We start from the raw sequence: 18,059 nt of genomic DNA, 5'->3' as shown, positions 1-18,059 counted from the left end.
CACGACCTTCTGACTCCGAGGCAAGAGAGGGAGACCGACTGAGCCACGGCTGACGCTCGTCGACACTTTAGGGGTAACGTTTTCTTGTCACACTTTGGTGTCACGCTGTTTTTCCTCCCGTGGAGGAATAGCAGGACCGCCAGGAAGTTGGTGGGTTGGCTGTTAGACGGTTGTTTCCCCCATGGGTTACGGGGAAGGGGGGTCTTGAATCTCGGGAGCGACACTGTGCCGTTAACAACTCGGTTCTCCTCTGGCAGAAATTGAGTCTCCCATGGAAGAGAGCGGGATCTGCGTGGCGACGTCTGGACTGACCAGCGGGGAGTGCGAGCTGCCGTCTGGATGTGAAATGGGAGAGGACGGGGTTACGCAGGAGGGAGGGGCCAAGGACGAGGCCCCCAGGGGTGCCCAGGACCTGCAGGTAAAGACTCTTGAGCTCACTGTAGTCTCAAAGGCACATCTAGGGAGAGTAATCTGCTGAGGTGGACACTGAATCAGGGAGCATTACACTCTACCAGGAGAGAGCTTCTGTACTGTGAACTGGGGGGTGCAGCACAGGGTTAATATACTCCTTATTCTGTGCTGTGCACAGTTCTGGTCTCCATATCACACTTGGAGCACTGTGCACAGTTCTGGTCTCCATATCACACTTGGAGCACTGTGCACAGTTCTGGTCCCCATATCACACTTGGAGCACTGTGCACAGTTCTGGTCTCCATATCACACTTGGAGCACTGTGCACAGTTCTGGTCTCCATATCACACTTGGAGCACTGTGCACAGTTCTGGTCTCCATATCACACTTGGAGCACTGTGCACAGTTCTGGTCTCCATATCACACTTGGAGCACTGTGCACAGTTCTGGTCTCCATATCACACTTGGAGCACTGTGCACAGTTCTGGTCTCCATATCACACTTGGAGCAGTGTGCACAGTTCTGGTCTCCATATCACACTTGGAGCACTGCACAGTTCTGGTCTCCATATCACACTTGGAGCACTGTGCACAGTTCTGGTCTCCATATCACACTTGGAGCACTGTGCACAGTTCTGGTCTCCATATCACACTTGGAGCACTGTGCACAGTTCTGGTCTCCATATCACACTTGGAGCACTGTGCACAGTTCTGGTCTCCATATCACACTTGGAGCACTGTGCACAGTTCTGGTCTCCATATCACACTTGGAGCAGTGTGCACAGTTCTGGTCTCCATATCACACTTGGAGCACTGTGCACAGTTCTGGTCTCCATATCACACTTGGAGCACTGTGCACAGTTCTGGTCTCTGTATCACACTTGGAGCACTGTGCACAGTTCTGGTCCCCATATCACACTTGGAGCACTGTGCACAGTTCTGGTCTCCATATCACACTTGGAGCACTGTGCACAGTTCTGGTCTCCATATCACACTTGGAGCACTGTGCACAGTTCTGGTCTCCATATCACACTTGGAGCACTGTGCACAGTTCTGGTCTCCATATCACACTTGGAGCACTGTGCACAGTTCTGGTCTCCATATCACACTTGGAGCACTGTGCACAGTTCTGGTCCCCATATCACACTTGGAATACTGTGCACAGTTCTGGTCTCCATATCACACTTGGAATACTGTGCACAGTTCTGGTCTCCAAATCACACTTGGAGCACTGTGCACAGTTCTGGTCCCCATATCACACTTGGAATACTGTGCACAGTTCTGGTCTCCATATCACACTTGGAGCACTGTGCACAGTTCTGGTCTCCATATCACACTTGGAGCACTGTGCACAGTTCTGGTCTCCATATCACACTTGGAGCACTGTGCACAGTTCTGGTCTCCATATCACACTTGGAGCACTGTGCACAGTTCTGGTCTCCATATCACACTTGGAGCACTGTGCACACTTCTGGTCTCTGTATCACACTTGGAGCACTGTGCACAGTTCTGGTCTCCATATCACACTTGGAGCACTGTGCACAGTTCTGGTCTCCGTATCACCCTTGGAGCACTGTGCACAGTTCTGGTCTCCATATCACACTTGGAGCACTGTGCACAGTTCTGGTCCCCATATCACACTTGGAGCACTGTGCACAGTTCTGGTCTCCATATCACACTTGGAATACTGTGCACAGTTCTGGTCTCCATATCACACTTGGAGCACTGTGCACAGTTCCAGTCTCCATATCACACTTGGAGCACTGTGCACAGTTCTGGTCTCCATATCACACTTGGAGCACTGTGCACAGTTCTGGTCTCCATATCACACTTGGAATACTGTGCACAGTTCTGGTCTCCATATCACACTTGGAGCACTGTGCACAGTTCTGGTCTCCATATCACACTTGGAGCACTGGGCACAGTTCTGGTCTCCATATCACACTTGGAGCACTGTGCACAGTTCTGGTCCCCATATCACACTTGGAATACTGTGCACAGTTCTGGTCTCCATATCACACTTGGAATACTGTGCACAGTTCTGGTCTCCATATCACACTTGGAATACTGTGCACAGTTCTGGTCTCCATATCTCACTTGGAGCACTGTGCACAGTTCTGGTCTCCATATCACACTTGGAGCACTGTGCACAGTTCTGGTCTCCATATCACACTTGGAGCACTGTACACAGTTCTGGTCTCCATATCACACTTGGAGCACTGTGCACAGTTCTGGTCTCCATATCACACTTGGAGCACTGTGCACAGTTCTGGTCTCCATATCACACTTGGAGTACTGTGCACAGTTCTGGTCTCCATATCACACTTGGAGCACTGAGCACAGTTCTGGTCCCCATATCACACTTGGAATACTGTGCACAGTTCTGGTCTCCATATCACACTTGGAATACTGTGCACAGTTCTGGTCTCCATATCACACTTGGAGCACTGTGCACAGTTCTGGTCTCCATATCACACTTGGAGCACTGTGCACAGTTCTGGTCTCCATATCACACTTGGAGCACTGTGCACAGTTCCGGTCTCCATATCGTACTTGGAGCACTGGGCACAGTTCTGGTCTCCATATCACACTTGGAGCACTGTGCACAGTTCCGGTCTCCATATCTCACTTGGAGCACTGTGCACAGTTCTGGTCTCCATATCACACTTGGAGCACACTGCACAGTTCTGGTCTCCATATCACACTTGGAGCACACTGCACAGTTCCGGTCTCCATATCACACTTGGAGCACTGTGCACAGTTCTGGTCTCCATATCATACTTGGAGCACTGTGCACAGTTCTGGTCTCCATATCACACTTGGAGCACTGTGCACAGTTCTAGTCTCCATATCACACTTGGAGCACTGTGCACAGTTCTGGTCTCCATATCACACTTGGAGCACTGTGCACAGTTCTGGTCTCCATATCACACTTGGAGCACTGTGCACAGTTCTGGTCTCCATATCACACTTGGAGCACTGTGCACAGTTCTGGTCTCCATAGCACACTTGGAGCACTGTGCACAGTTCTGGTCTCCATATCACACTTGGAGCACTGTGCACAGTTCTGGTCTCCATATCACACTTGGAATACTGTGCACAGTTCTGGTCTCCATATCACACTTGGAATACTGTGCACAGTTCTGGTCTCCATATCACACTTGGAATACTGTGCACAGTTCTTGTCCCCATATCACACTTGGAGCACTGTGCACAGTTCTGGTCTCCATATCACACTTGGAGCACTGTGCACAGTTCTGGTCTCCATATCACACTTGGAGCACTGTGCACAGTTCTGGTCTCCATATCACACTTGGAGCACTGTGCACAGTTCTGGTCCCCATATCACACTTGGAGCACTGTGCACAGTTCTGGTCCCCATATCACACTTGGAATACTGTGCACAGTTCTGGTCTCCATATCACACTTGGAATACTGTGCACAGTTCTGGTCTCCATATCACACTTGGAGCACTGTGCACAGTTCTGGTCTCCATATCACACTTGGAGCACTGTGCACAGTTCTAGTCTCCATATCACACTTGGAATACTGTGCACAGTTCCGGTCTCCATATCTCACTTGGAGCACTGTGCACAGTTCTGGTCCCCATATCACACTTGGAGCACTGTGCACAGTTCTGGTCTCCATATCACACTTGGAGCACTGTGCACAGTTCTGGTCTCCATATCACACTTGGAGCACTGTGCACAGTTCTGGTCTCCATATCACACTTGGAGCACTGTGCACAGTTCTGGTCTCCATATCACACTTGGAGCACTGTGCACAGTTCTGGTCTCCATATCACACTTGGAGCACTGTGCACGGTTTTAGTCTCCATATCGTACTTGGAGCACTGTGCACAGTTCTGGTCTCCATATCACACTTGGAGCACTGTGCACAGTTCCGGTCTCCATATCACACTTGGAGCACTGTGCACAGTTCTGGTCTCCATATCACACTTGGAGCACTGTGCACAGTTCTGGTCTCCATATCACACTTGGAGCACTGTGCACAGTTCTGGTCTCCATATCACACTTGGAGCACTGTGCACGGTTTTAGTCTCCATATCGTACTTGGAGCACTGTGCACAGTTCTGGTCTCCATATCACACTTGGAGCACTGTGCACAGTTCTGGTCTCCATATCGTACTTGGAGCACTGTGCACAGTTCTGGTCTCCATATCACACTTGGAGCACTGTGCACAGTTCCGGTCTCCATATCACACTTGGAGCACTGTGCACAGTTCTGGTCTCCATATCACACTTGGAGCACTGTGCACAGTTCCGGTCTCCATATCACACTTGGAGCACTGTGCACAGTTCCGGTCTCCATATCACACTTGGAGCACTGTGCACAGTTCCGGTCTCCATATCTCACTTGGAGCACTGTGCACAGTTCTGGTCTCCATATCACACTTTGAACACACTGCACAGTTCTGGTCTCCATATCACACTTGGAGCACACTGCACAGTTCCGGTCTCCATATCACACTTGGAGCACTGTGCACAGTTCTGGTCTCCATATCATACTTGGAGCACTGTGCACAGTTCTGGTCTCCATATCACACTTGGAGCACTGTGCACAGTTCTAGTCTCCATATCACACTTGGAGCACTGTGCACAGTTCTGGTCTCCATATCACACTTGGAGCACTGTGCACAGTTCTGGTCTCCATATCACACTTGGAGCACTGTGCACAGTTCTGGTCTCCATATCACACTTGGAGCACTGTGCACAGTTCTGGTCTCCATATCACACTTGGAGCACTGTGCACAGTTCTGGTCTCCATATCACACTTGGAGCACTGTACACAGTTCTGGTCTCCATATCACACTTGGAGCACTGTGCACAGTTCTGGTCTCCATATCACACTTGGAGCACTGTGCACAGTTCTGGTCTCCATATCACACTTGGAGTACTGTGCACAGTTCTGGTCTCCATATCACACTTGGAGCACTGTGCACAGTTCTGGTCTCCATATCACACTTGGAGCACTGTGCACAGTTCTGCTCTCCATATCACACTTGGAGCACTGTGCACAGTTCTGGTCTCCATATCACACTTGGAGCACTGTGCACAGTTCTGGTCTCCATATCACACTTGGAGCACTGTGCACACTTCTGGTCTCCATATCACATTTGGAGCACTGTGCACAGTTCTGGTCCCCATATCACACTTGGAGCACTGTGCACAGTTCTGGTCTCCATATCACATTTGGAGCACTGTGCACAGTTCTGGTCTCCATATCACACTTGGAGCACTGTGCACAGTTCTGGTCTCCATATCACACTTGGAGCACTGTGCACAGTTCTGGTCCCCATATCACACTTGGAGCACTGTGCACGGTTCTGTTCTCCATATCACACTTGGAGCACTGTGCACAGTTCTGGTCTCCATATCACACTTGGAGCACTGTGCACAGTTCTGGTCTCCATATCACACTTGGAGCACTGTGCACAGTTCTGGTCTCCATATCACACTTGGAGCACTGTGCACAGTTCTGGTCTCCATATCACACTTGGAATACTGTGCACAGTTCTGGTCCCCATATCACACTTGGAGCACTGTGCACAGTTCTGGTCTCCATATCACACTTGGAGCACTGTGCACAGTTCTGGTCTCCATATCACACTTGGAGCACTGTGCACAGTTCTGGTCTCCATATCACACTTGGAGCACTGTGCACAGTTCTGGTCCCCATATCACACTTGGAGCACTGTGCACAGTTCTGGTCTCCATATCACACTTGGAGCACTGTGCACAGTTCTGGTCTCCATATCACACTTGGAGCACTGAGCACAGTTCTGGTCCCCATATCACACTTGGAATACTGTGCACAGTTCTGGTCTCCATATCACACTTGGAATACTGTGCACAGTTCTGGTCTCCATATCACACTTGGAGCACTGTGCACAGTTCTGGTCTCCATATCACACTTGGAGCACTGTGCACAGTTCTAGTCTCCATATCACACTTGGAATACTGTGCACAGTTCCGGTCTCCATATCTCACTTGGAGCACTGTGCACAGTTCTGGTCCCCATATCACACTTGGAGCACTGTGCACAGTTCTGGTCTCCATATCACACTTGGAGCACTGTGCACAGTTCTGGTCTCCATATCACACTTGGAGCACTGTGCACAGTTCTGGTCTCCATATCACACTTGGAGCACTGTGCACGGTTTTAGTCTCCATATCGTACTTGGAGCACTGTGCACAGTTCTGGTCTCCATATCACACTTGGAGCACTGTGCACAGTTCCGGTCTCCATATCACACTTGGAGCACTGTGCACAGTTCTGGTCTCCATATCACACTTGGAGCACTGTGCACAGTTCTGGTCTCCATATCACACTTGGAGCACTGTGCACAGTTCTGGTCTCCATATCACACTTGGAGCACTGTGCACGGTTTTAGTCTCCATATCGTACTTGGAGCACTGTGCACAGTTCTGGTCTCCATATCACACTTGGAGCACTGTGCACAGTTCTGGTCTCCATATCGTACTTGGAGCACTGTGCACAGTTCTGGTCTCCATATCACACTTGGAGCACTGTGCACAGTTCCGGTCTCCATATCACACTTGGAGCACTGTGCACAGTTCCGGTCTCCATATCACACTTGGAGCACTGTGCACAGTTCTGGTCTCCATATCACACTTGGAGCACTGTGCACAGTTCCGGTCTCCATATCTCACTTGGAGCACTGTGCACAGTTCTGGTCTCCATATCACACTTGGAACACACTGCACAGTTCTGGTCTCCATATCACACTTGGAGCACACTGCACAGTTCCGGTCTCCATATCACACTTGGAGCACTGTGCACAGTTCTGGTCTCCATATCATACTTGGAGCACTGTGCACAGTTCTGGTCTCCATATCACACCTGGAGCACTGTACACAGTTCTGGTCTCCATATCACACTTGGAGCACTGTGCACAGTTCTGGTCTCCATATCACACTTGGAGCACTGTGCACAGTTCTGGTCTCCATATCACACTTGGAGTACTGTGCACAGTTCTGGTCTCCATATCACACTTGGAGCACTGTGCACAGTTCTGGTCTCCATATCACACTTGGAGCACTGTGCACAGTTCTGCTCTCCATATCACACTTGGAGCACTGTGCACAGTTCTGGTCTCCATATCACACTTGGAGCACTGTGCACAGTTCTGGTCTCCGTATCACCCTTGGAGCACTGTGCACAGTTCTGGTCTCCATATCACACTTGGAGCACTGTGCACAGTTCTGGTCCCCATATCACACTTGGAGCACTGTGCACAGTTCTGGTCTCCATATCACACTTGGAATACTGTGCACAGTTCTGGTCTCCATATCACACTTGGAGCACTGTGCACAGTTCCAGTCTCCATATCACACTTGGAGCACTGTGCACAGTTCTGGTCTCCATATCACACTTGGAGCACTGTGCACAGTTCTGGTCTCCATATCACACTTGGAATACTGTGCACAGTTCTGGTCTCCATATCACACTTGGAGCACTGTGCACAGTTCTGGTCTCCATATCACACTTGGAGCACTGGGCACAGTTCTGGTCTCCATATCACACTTGGAGCACTGTGCACAGTTCTGGTCCCCATATCACACTTGGAATACTGTGCACAGTTCTGGTCTCCATATCACACTTGGAATACTGTGCACAGTTCTGGTCTCCATATCACACTTGGAATACTGTGCACAGTTCTGGTCTCCATATCTCACTTGGAGCACTGTGCACAGTTCTGGTCTCCATATCACACTTGGAGCACTGTGCACAGTTCTGGTCTCCATATCACACTTGGAGCACTGTACACAGTTCTGGTCTCCATATCACACTTGGAGCACTGTGCACAGTTCTGGTCTCCATATCACACTTGGAGCACTGTGCACAGTTCTGGTCTCCATATCACACTTGGAGTACTGTGCACAGTTCTGGTCTCCATATCACACTTGGAGCACTGAGCACAGTTCTGGTCCCCATATCACACTTGGAATACTGTGCACAGTTCTGGTCTCCATATCACACTTGGAATACTGTGCACAGTTCTGGTCTCCATATCACACTTGGAGCACTGTGCACAGTTCTGGTCTCCATATCACACTTGGAGCACTGTGCACAGTTCTGGTCTCCATATCACACTTGGAGCACTGTGCACAGTTCCGGTCTCCATATCGTACTTGGAGCACTGGGCACAGTTCTGGTCTCCATATCACACTTGGAGCACTGTGCACAGTTCCGGTCTCCATATCTCACTTGGAGCACTGTGCACAGTTCTGGTCGCCATATCACACTTGGAGCACACTGCACAGTTCTGGTCTCCATATCACACTTGGAGCACACTGCACAGTTCCGGTCTCCATATCACACTTGGAGCACTGTGCACAGTTCTGGTCTCCATATCATACTTGGAGCACTGTGCACAGTTCTGGTCTCCATATCACACTTGGAGCACTGTGCACAGTTCTAGTCTCCATATCACACTTGGAGCACTGTGCACAGTTCTGGTCTCCATATCACACTTGGAGCACTGTGCACAGTTCTGGTCTCCATATCACACTTGGAGCACTGTGCACAGTTCTGGTCTCCATATCACACTTGGAGCACTGTGCACAGTTCTGGTCTCCATAGCACACTTGGAGCACTGTGCACAGTTCTGGTCTCCATATCACACTTGGAGCACTGTGCACAGTTCTGGTCTCCATATCACACTTGGAATACTGTGCACAGTTCTGGTCTCCATATCACACTTGGAATACTGTGCACAGTTCTGGTCTCCATATCACACTTGGAATACTGTGCACAGTTCTTGTCCCCATATCACACTTGGAGCACTGTGCACAGTTCTGGTCTCCATATCACACTTGGAGCACTGTGCACAGTTCTGGTCTCCATATCACACTTGGAGCACTGTGCACAGTTCTGGTCTCCATATCACACTTGGAGCACTGTGCACAGTTCTGGTCCCCATATCACACTTGGAGCACTGTGCACAGTTCTGGTCCCCATATCACACTTGGAATACTGTGCACAGTTCTGGTCTCCATATCACACTTGGAATACTGTGCACAGTTCTGGTCTCCATATCACACTTGGAGCACTGTGCACAGTTCTGGTCTCCATATCACACTTGGAGCACTGTGCACAGTTCTAGTCTCCATATCACACTTGGAATACTGTGCACAGTTCCGGTCTCCATATCTCACTTGGAGCACTGTGCACAGTTCTGGTCCCCATATCACACTTGGAGCACTGTGCACAGTTCTGGTCTCCATATCACACTTGGAGCACTGTGCACAGTTCTGGTCTCCATATCACACTTGGAGCACTGTGCACAGTTCTGGTCTCCATATCACACTTGGAGCACTGTGCACAGTTCTGGTCTCCATATCACACTTGGAGCACTGTGCACAGTTCTGGTCTCCATATCACACTTGGAGCACTGTGCACGGTTTTAGTCTCCATATCGTACTTGGAGCACTGTGCACAGTTCTGGTCTCCATATCACACTTGGAGCACTGTGCACAGTTCCGGTCTCCATATCACACTTGGAGCACTGTGCACAGTTCTGGTCTCCATATCACACTTGGAGCACTGTGCACAGTTCTGGTCTCCATATCACACTTGGAGCACTGTGCACAGTTCTGGTCTCCATATCACACTTGGAGCACTGTGCACAGTTCCGGTCTCCATATCACACTTGGAGCACTGTGCACAGTTCTGGTCTCCATATCACACTTGGAGCACTGTGCACAGTTCCGGTCTCCATATCACACTTGGAGCACTGTGCACAGTTCCGGTCTCCATATCACACTTGGAGCACTGTGCACAGTTCCGGTCTCCATATCTCACTTGGAGCACTGTGCACAGTTCTGGTCTCCATATCACACTTTGAACACACTGCACAGTTCTGGTCTCCATATCACACTTGGAGCACACTGCACAGTTCCGGTCTCCATATCACACTTGGAGCACTGTGCACAGTTCTGGTCTCCATATCATACTTGGAGCACTGTGCACAGTTCTGGTCTCCATATCACACTTGGAGCACTGTGCACAGTTCTAGTCTCCATATCACACTTGGAGCACTGTGCACAGTTCTGGTCTCCATATCACACTTGGAGCACTGTGCACAGTTCTGGTCTCCATATCACACTTGGAGCACTGTGCACAGTTCTGGTCTCCATATCACACTTGGAGCACTGTGCACAGTTCTGGTCTCCATATCACACTTGGAGCACTGTGCACAGTTCTGGTCTCCATATCACACTTGGAGCACTGTACACAGTTCTGGTCTCCATATCACACTTGGAGCACTGTGCACAGTTCTGGTCTCCATATCACACTTGGAGCACTGTGCACAGTTCTGGTCTCCATATCACACTTGGAGTACTGTGCACAGTTCTGGTCTCCATATCACACTTGGAGCACTGTGCACAGTTCTGGTCTCCATATCACACTTGGAGCACTGTGCACAGTTCTGCTCTCCATATCACACTTGGAGCACTGTGCACAGTTCTGGTCTCCATATCACACTTGGAGCACTGTGCACAGTTCTGGTCTCCATATCACACTTGGAGCACTGTGCACACTTCTGGTCTCCATATCACATTTGGAGCACTGTGCACAGTTCTGGTCCCCATATCACACTTGGAGCACTGTGCACAGTTCTGGTCTCCATATCACATTTGGAGCACTGTGCACAGTTCTGGTCTCCATATCACACTTGGAGCACTGTGCACAGTTCTGGTCTCCATATCACACTTGGAGCACTGTGCACAGTTCTGGTCCCCATATCACACTTGGAGCACTGTGCACGGTTCTGTTCTCCATATCACACTTGGAGCACTGTGCACAGTTCTGGTCTCCATATCACACTTGGAGCACTGTGCACAGTTCTGGTCTCCATATCACACTTGGAGCACTGTGCACAGTTCTGGTCTCCATATCACACTTGGAGCACTGTGCACAGTTCTGGTCTCCATATCACACTTGGAGCACTGTGCACAGTTCTGGTCTCCATATCACACTTGGAATACTGTGCACAGTTCTGGTCCCCATATCACACTTGGAGCACTGTGCACAGTTCTGGTCTCCATATCACACTTGGAGCACTGTGCACAGTTCTGGTCTCCATATCACACTTGGAGCACTGTGCACAGTTCTGGTCTCCATATCACACTTGGAGCACTGTGCACAGTTCTGGTCCCCATATCACACTTGGAGCACTGTGCACAGTTCTGGTCTCCATATCACACTTGGAGCACTGTGCACAGTTCTGGTCTCCATATCACACTTGGAGCACTGAGCACAGTTCTGGTCCCCATATCACACTTGGAATACTGTGCACAGTTCTGGTCTCCATATCACACTTGGAATACTGTGCACAGTTCTGGTCTCCATATCACACTTGGAGCACTGTGCACAGTTCTGGTCTCCATATCACACTTGGAGCACTGTGCACAGTTCTAGTCTCCATATCACACTTGGAATACTGTGCACAGTTCCGGTCTCCATATCTCACTTGGAGCACTGTGCACAGTTCTGGTCCCCATATCACACTTGGAGCACTGTGCACAGTTCTGGTCTCCATATCACACTTGGAGCACTGTGCACAGTTCTGGTCTCCATATCACACTTGGAGCACTGTGCACAGTTCTGGTCTCCATATCACACTTGGAGCACTGTGCACGGTTTTAGTCTCCATATCGTACTTGGAGCACTGTGCACAGTTCTGGTCTCCATATCACACTTGGAGCACTGTGCACAGTTCCGGTCTCCATATCACACTTGGAGCACTGTGCACAGTTCTGGTCTCCATATCACACTTGGAGCACTGTGCACAGTTCTGGTCTCCATATCACACTTGGAGCACTGTGCACAGTTCTGGTCTCCATATCACACTTGGAGCACTGTGCACGGTTTTAGTCTCCATATCGTACTTGGAGCACTGTGCACAGTTCTGGTCTCCATATCACACTTGGAGCACTGTGCACAGTTCTGGTCTCCATATCGTACTTGGAGCACTGTGCACAGTTCTGGTCTCCATATCACACTTGGAGCACTGTGCACAGTTCCGGTCTCCATATCACACTTGGAGCACTGTGCACAGTTCCGGTCTCCATATCACACTTGGAGCACTGTGCACAGTTCTGGTCTCCATATCACACTTGGAGCACTGTGCACAGTTCCGGTCTCCATATCTCACTTGGAGCACTGTGCACAGTTCTGGTCTCCATATCACACTTGGAACACACTGCACAGTTCTGGTCTCCATATCACACTTGGAGCACACTGCACAGTTCCGGTCTCCATATCACACTTGGAGCACTGTGCACAGTTCTGGTCTCCATATCATACTTGGAGCACTGTGCACAGTTCTGGTCTCCATATCACACCTGGAGCACTGTACACAGTTCTGGTCTCCATATCACACTTGGAGCACTGTGCACAGTTCTGGTCTCCATATCACACTTGGAGCACTGTGCACAGTTCTGGTCTCCATATCACACTTGGAGTACTGTGCACAGTTCTGGTCTCCATATCACACTTGGAGCACTGTGCACAGTTCTGGTCTCCATATCACACTTGGAGCACTGTGCACAGTTCTGCTCTCCATATCACACTTGGAGCACTGTGCACAGTTCTGGTCTCCATATCACACTTGGAGCACTGTGCACACTTCTGGTCTCCATATCACATTTGGAGCACTGTGCACAGTTCTGGTCCCCATATCACACTTGGAGCACTGTGCACAGTTCTGGTCTCCATATCACATTTGGAGCACTGTGCACAGTTCTGGTCTCCATATCACACTTGGAGCACTGTGCACAGTTCTGGTCTCCATATCACACTTGGAGCACTGTGCACAGTTCTGGTCCCCATATCACACTTGGAGCACTGTGCACGGTTCTGTTCTCCATATCACACTTGGAGCACTGTGCACAGTTCTGGTCTCCATATCACACTTGGAGCACTGTGCACAGTTCTGGTCTCCATATCACACTTGGAGCACTGTGCACAGTTCTGGTCTCCATATCACACTTGGAGCACTGTGCACAGTTCTGGTCTCCATATCACACTTGGAGCACTGTGCACAGTTCTGGTCTCCATATCACACTTGGAGCACTGTGCACAGTTCTGGTCTCCATATCACACTTGGAGCACTGTGCACGGTTTTAGTCTCCATATCACACTTGGAGCACTGTGCACAGTTCTGTTCTCCATATCACACTTGGAGCACTGTGCACAGTTCTGGTCTCCATATCACACTTGGAGCACTGTGCACAGTTCTGGTCTCCATATCACACTTGGAGCACTGTGCACAGTTCTGGTCTCCATATCACATTTGGAGCACTGTGCACAGTTCTGGTCCCCATATCACACTTGGAGCACTGTGCATGGTTCTGTTCTCCATATCACACTTGGAGCACTGTGCACAGTTCTGGTCTCCATATCACACTTGGAGCACTGGGCACAGTTCTGGTCTCCATATCACACTTGGAGCACTGTGCACAGTTCTGGTCTCCATATCACACTTGGAGCACTGTGCACAGTTCTGGTCTCCATATCACATTTGGAGCACTGTGCACAGTTCTGGTCTCCATATCACACTTGGAGCACTGCGCACAGTTCTGGTCCCCATATCACACTTGGAGCACTGTGGACGGTTCTGTTCTCCATATCACACTTGGAGCACTGTGCACAGTTCTGGTCTCCATATCACACTTGGAGCACTGTGCACGGTTCTGGTCTCCATATCACACTTGGAGCACTGGGCACAGTTCTGGTGCCTATATCACACTTGGAGCACTGTGCACAGTTCTGGTCTCCATATCACACTTGGAGCACTGCGCACAGTTCTGGTCTCCATATCACACTTGGAGCACTGTGCACAGTTCTGGTCTCCATATCACACTTGGAGCACTGTGCACAGTTCTGGTCTCCATATCACACTTGGAGCACTGCACACAGTTCTGGTCCCCATATCACACTTGGAGCACTGTGCACGGTTCTGTTCTCCATATCACACTTGGAGCACTGTGCACAGTCCTGGTCCCCATATCACACTTGGAGCACTGTGCACGGTTCTGTTCTCCATATCACACTTGGAGCACTGTGCACAGTTCTGGTCCCCATATCACACTTGGAGCACTGTGCACAGTTCTGGTCCCCATATCACACTTGGAGCACTGTGCACAGTTCTGGTCTCCATATCACACTTGGAGCACTGTGCACAGTTCTGGTCTCCATATCACACTTGGAGCACTGTGCACAGTTCTGGTCTCCATATCACATTTGGAGCACTGTGCACAGTTCTGGTCCCCATATCACACTTGGAGCACTGTGCGTGGTTCTGTTCTCCATATCACACTTGGAGCACTGTGCACAGTTCTGGTCTCCATATCACACTTGGAGCACTGTGCACAGTTCTGGTGTCCATATCACACTTGGAGCACTGTGCACAGTTCTGGTCTCCATATCACACTTGGAGCACTGTGCACAGTTCTGGTCTCCATATCACACTTGGAGCACTGTGCACAGTTCTGGTCTCCATATCACACTTGGAGCACTGTGCACAGTTCTGGTCTCCATATCACACTTGGAGCACTGTGCACAGTTCTGGTCTCCATATCACACTTGGAATACTGTGCACAGTTCTGGTCTCCATATCACACTTGGAGCACTGTGCACAGTTCTGGTCTCAATATCACACTTGGAGCACTGTGCACAGTTCTGGTCTCCATATTATAAAAAGGATATAGAGGCACTGGAGAAGGTGCAAAAAAGATTTACAAGGATGATACCAGAACTGAGAGGTTCTAACTATCAGGAATGATTGAACAGGCTGGGGCTCTTTTCTCTAGGGGTGACCTGATCGAGGTCTGTAAGATTATGACGGGGTTTCGATAGGGTAGACGTAGAGAAGATGTCTCCACTTGTGGGGGAGACCAGAACTAGGGGCCGTCAATATAAGAGAGTCACTAATAAATCCAGTCGGGAATTCAGGAGAAACTTCTTTCCCCAGAGAGTGGTGAGAATGTGGAACTCGCTCCCACAGGGAGTGGTCGAGGCGAATAGCGTGGATGGATTTAAGGGGGAAGCCGGATAAACACACGAGGGAGAAAGGAATAGAAGGATATGGTGATGGGGTGAGATGAAGAGGGGCGGGAGGAGGCTGGTGTGGAGCAGGAACACCGGCACGGAGCAGAGGGGCCGAATGGCCTGTTTCTGTGTAAACGAGTCTGCCTATCTCTCTGCAGTTCGGGCCAGTGACGGTGACGTTCGGAGGCAGGAGAGACGGATCGAAGCGGGAGGAGGAGAAGGAGGCCGTCCCTCGGCTCCCGGACCTGCAAATGATCCGGGACATCGACCCCCTGCGCCAGGGGCAGGCTCTGCAGGCAGCCAGCAAGAGGCGGAGGAGGCTGCAGAAGCGGGCAGGTGGGCATCGGGTGTGTCGGGTGGCGAGGGGTGCGAGGCGGGTTCCTTCACGGGACTGTTTGGGGTTGAGCGTCAGTGACCGTTGGGGGCGAGGGCATCTCTCCGACCTTTCTCCACTCGCCCGCTGAGGTAGCCCCGCACTGTCGGAGGGGCGGTACCGAGGGAGCGTCGGAGGGGCGGTACTGAGGGAGCACCGCAGTGTCGGAGGGGCGGTACTCAGGGAGCGCCGCACTGTCGGAGGGGCGGTACCGAGGGAGCGCCGCACTGTCGGAGGGGCGGTACTCAGGGAGCGCCGCACTGTCGGAGGGGCGGTACCGAGGGAGCGCCGCACTGTCGGAGGGGCGGTACCGAGGGAGCGCCGCACTGTCGGCGGGGCGGTACCGAGGGAGCGCCGCAGTGTCGGAGGGGCGGTACCGAGGGAGCGCCGCAGTGTCGGAGGGGCGGTACCGAGGGAGCGCCGCAGTGTCGGAGGGGCGGTACCGAGGGAGCGCCGCACTGTCGGAGGGGCGGTACCCAGGGAGCGCCGCAGTGTCGGAGGGGCGGTACCGAGGGAGCGCCGCACTGTCGGAGGGGCGGTACCGAGGGAGCGCCGCAGTGTCGGAGGGGCGGTACCGAGGGAGCGCCGCACTGTCGGAGGGGCGGTACCGAGGGAGCGCCGCAGTGTCGGAGGGGCGGTCGCACTGTCGGAGGGGCGGTACCGAGGGAGCGCCGCACTGTCGGAGGTGCGGTCTTTCGGATGAGACGTTAAACCCGAGGCCCTGTCTGCCCTCTCAGGTGGGACGTAGATGATCCCGCGGCCACTATTGGAAGAGGAGCAGGGGGGAGTTCTCCCCGGTGTCCTGGGGCCAATATTTATCCCTCAACCAACATCACTTTAAAAATGGACTGCTTTTTTGTTGGATCTTGCTGTGCGGCAAGAGGCTGCTCCATTGCCTCCGCAACAACAGAGACTGACCTTCAGAGTAAGAACGCGCCATTCACCACCTCTGGACATCCCACAGCGCTCCCCAGCCAACGAAGGACTTTTTTGATCGTGTACTGTACGAAATGTGGCTGCCAATATATGCATAGCAAGATCCCACAAACACACAATGTGATTTAAAAAAAAAACCACAGCAGACGATCTGGCCATTTTAAGTGACGTTGGTTGAGGGATAAATATTGGCCCCAGGACATCGGGGGCGAACTCCCCTCCCGTGCGCTGAGACACAGGACGAGGGCTCTCTGCGAACTCGCACACCTTGACCCTCGTGTTGTCTTCTCTTCCAGACAAGCTGGCGACGAAGTTGTCGGACACGCTCACCACCGCCATGGACTTCTCCCTGGACGACTGAACAGGGCGGGTGTGAAGGTTTGCATCGACTTCTTTCGAGGAGTCTGGAACACTGGAATCTACGATCCCCGCACTCCCCAAAACACTCGGGAGAGTTTCAGGGTGTCAGATCGGAATTCACCCCCACCCCATTTCCGAGATTGGCAAGTTGTCTGGACTCGCGGGTGGAGGATCACAGGGCGCCGACGTCTTAAGTCATCTCTCGGAGCTGCTCGAGTGACACACACCCCTCCCCGAGGCGCCCACTTCAGTGCAATTGACCTGCACCCTTGCAATAAATGTGAAGTATGTTACTTAACTTAGCGAGACGGGTCCCTGCGTTTCCTTGCACTCCCTCTGCGGAATGCACACAGCTGGCTTTTTATTGTTTAACAGGCTTTGCCCTTAGCCTAATTCGGTCGGTTTCGCTCTTGCTTCCCACGGCAGTGCCTTGCGAGTTCGAAACCGGGGCCTGAATTCTGTCTGCTCGGGCTGATCCCATTATCTCCGCCTCCCGCCACCCACCAAAAGACACGCTCTTAATTCATCTTGTACGATGGCACAGATCAGCAATTGGAATTTATTCATATATATAAAATTACACTGACACGGCGGGAAGCTGGCGTATGCTCGGAGTAAACTCCTTCGGTGTCAGTGGGTCTCGCTTTTCCCTCTCATTCAGAAGGTCGTGGGTTTGAGTGCCAGAGACTCGAGCCCCGACACTTCCCCGGTGCCAGTACTGAAGGAGGGGCCGTTAAACCCAACGTCCCTGTCTGCCCCCTCAGGTGGATGTAAAAGATGCCACGGGCCACTATTGGAAGAGGAGCAGGAAGGGAGGGGTGGCGAGGAGTTCTCAGCGTGAGAGACAGCCCCTCCGTCAGGGCAGCGCTCCCTCAGTA

General features: G+C 51.4%; 1 protein-coding gene across 1 annotated transcript; it reads left to right on the top strand.

Annotated features, from left to right (window-relative positions):
• The first annotated feature begins 223 nt into the window (after positions 1-223).
• On the top strand, positions 224-17,484 carry LOC147086822 (uncharacterized). The gene is made up of 3 exons (XM_085978999.1): positions 224-418; positions 15,671-15,848; positions 17,118-17,484. The coding sequence occupies exons 1-3, from the start codon at positions 272-274 to the stop codon at positions 17,180-17,182; spliced, it is 390 nt and encodes a 129-aa protein (XP_085835125.1). The 5' UTR covers positions 224-271; the 3' UTR covers positions 17,183-17,484.
• The last annotated feature ends 575 nt before the right edge of the window (positions 17,485-18,059 follow it).

This window comes from Somniosus microcephalus, unplaced genomic scaffold (assembly GCF_052327205.1).
Source record: "Somniosus microcephalus isolate GS21.2 unplaced genomic scaffold, FLI_Smic_1.0 unresolved_chr7, whole genome shotgun sequence".
NCBI lineage: Eukaryota > Metazoa > Chordata > Chondrichthyes > Squaliformes > Somniosidae > Somniosus > Somniosus microcephalus.
Note: the sequence above shows the minus strand (reverse complement) of the source record. Positions and strands in the feature narration are given on the sequence as shown.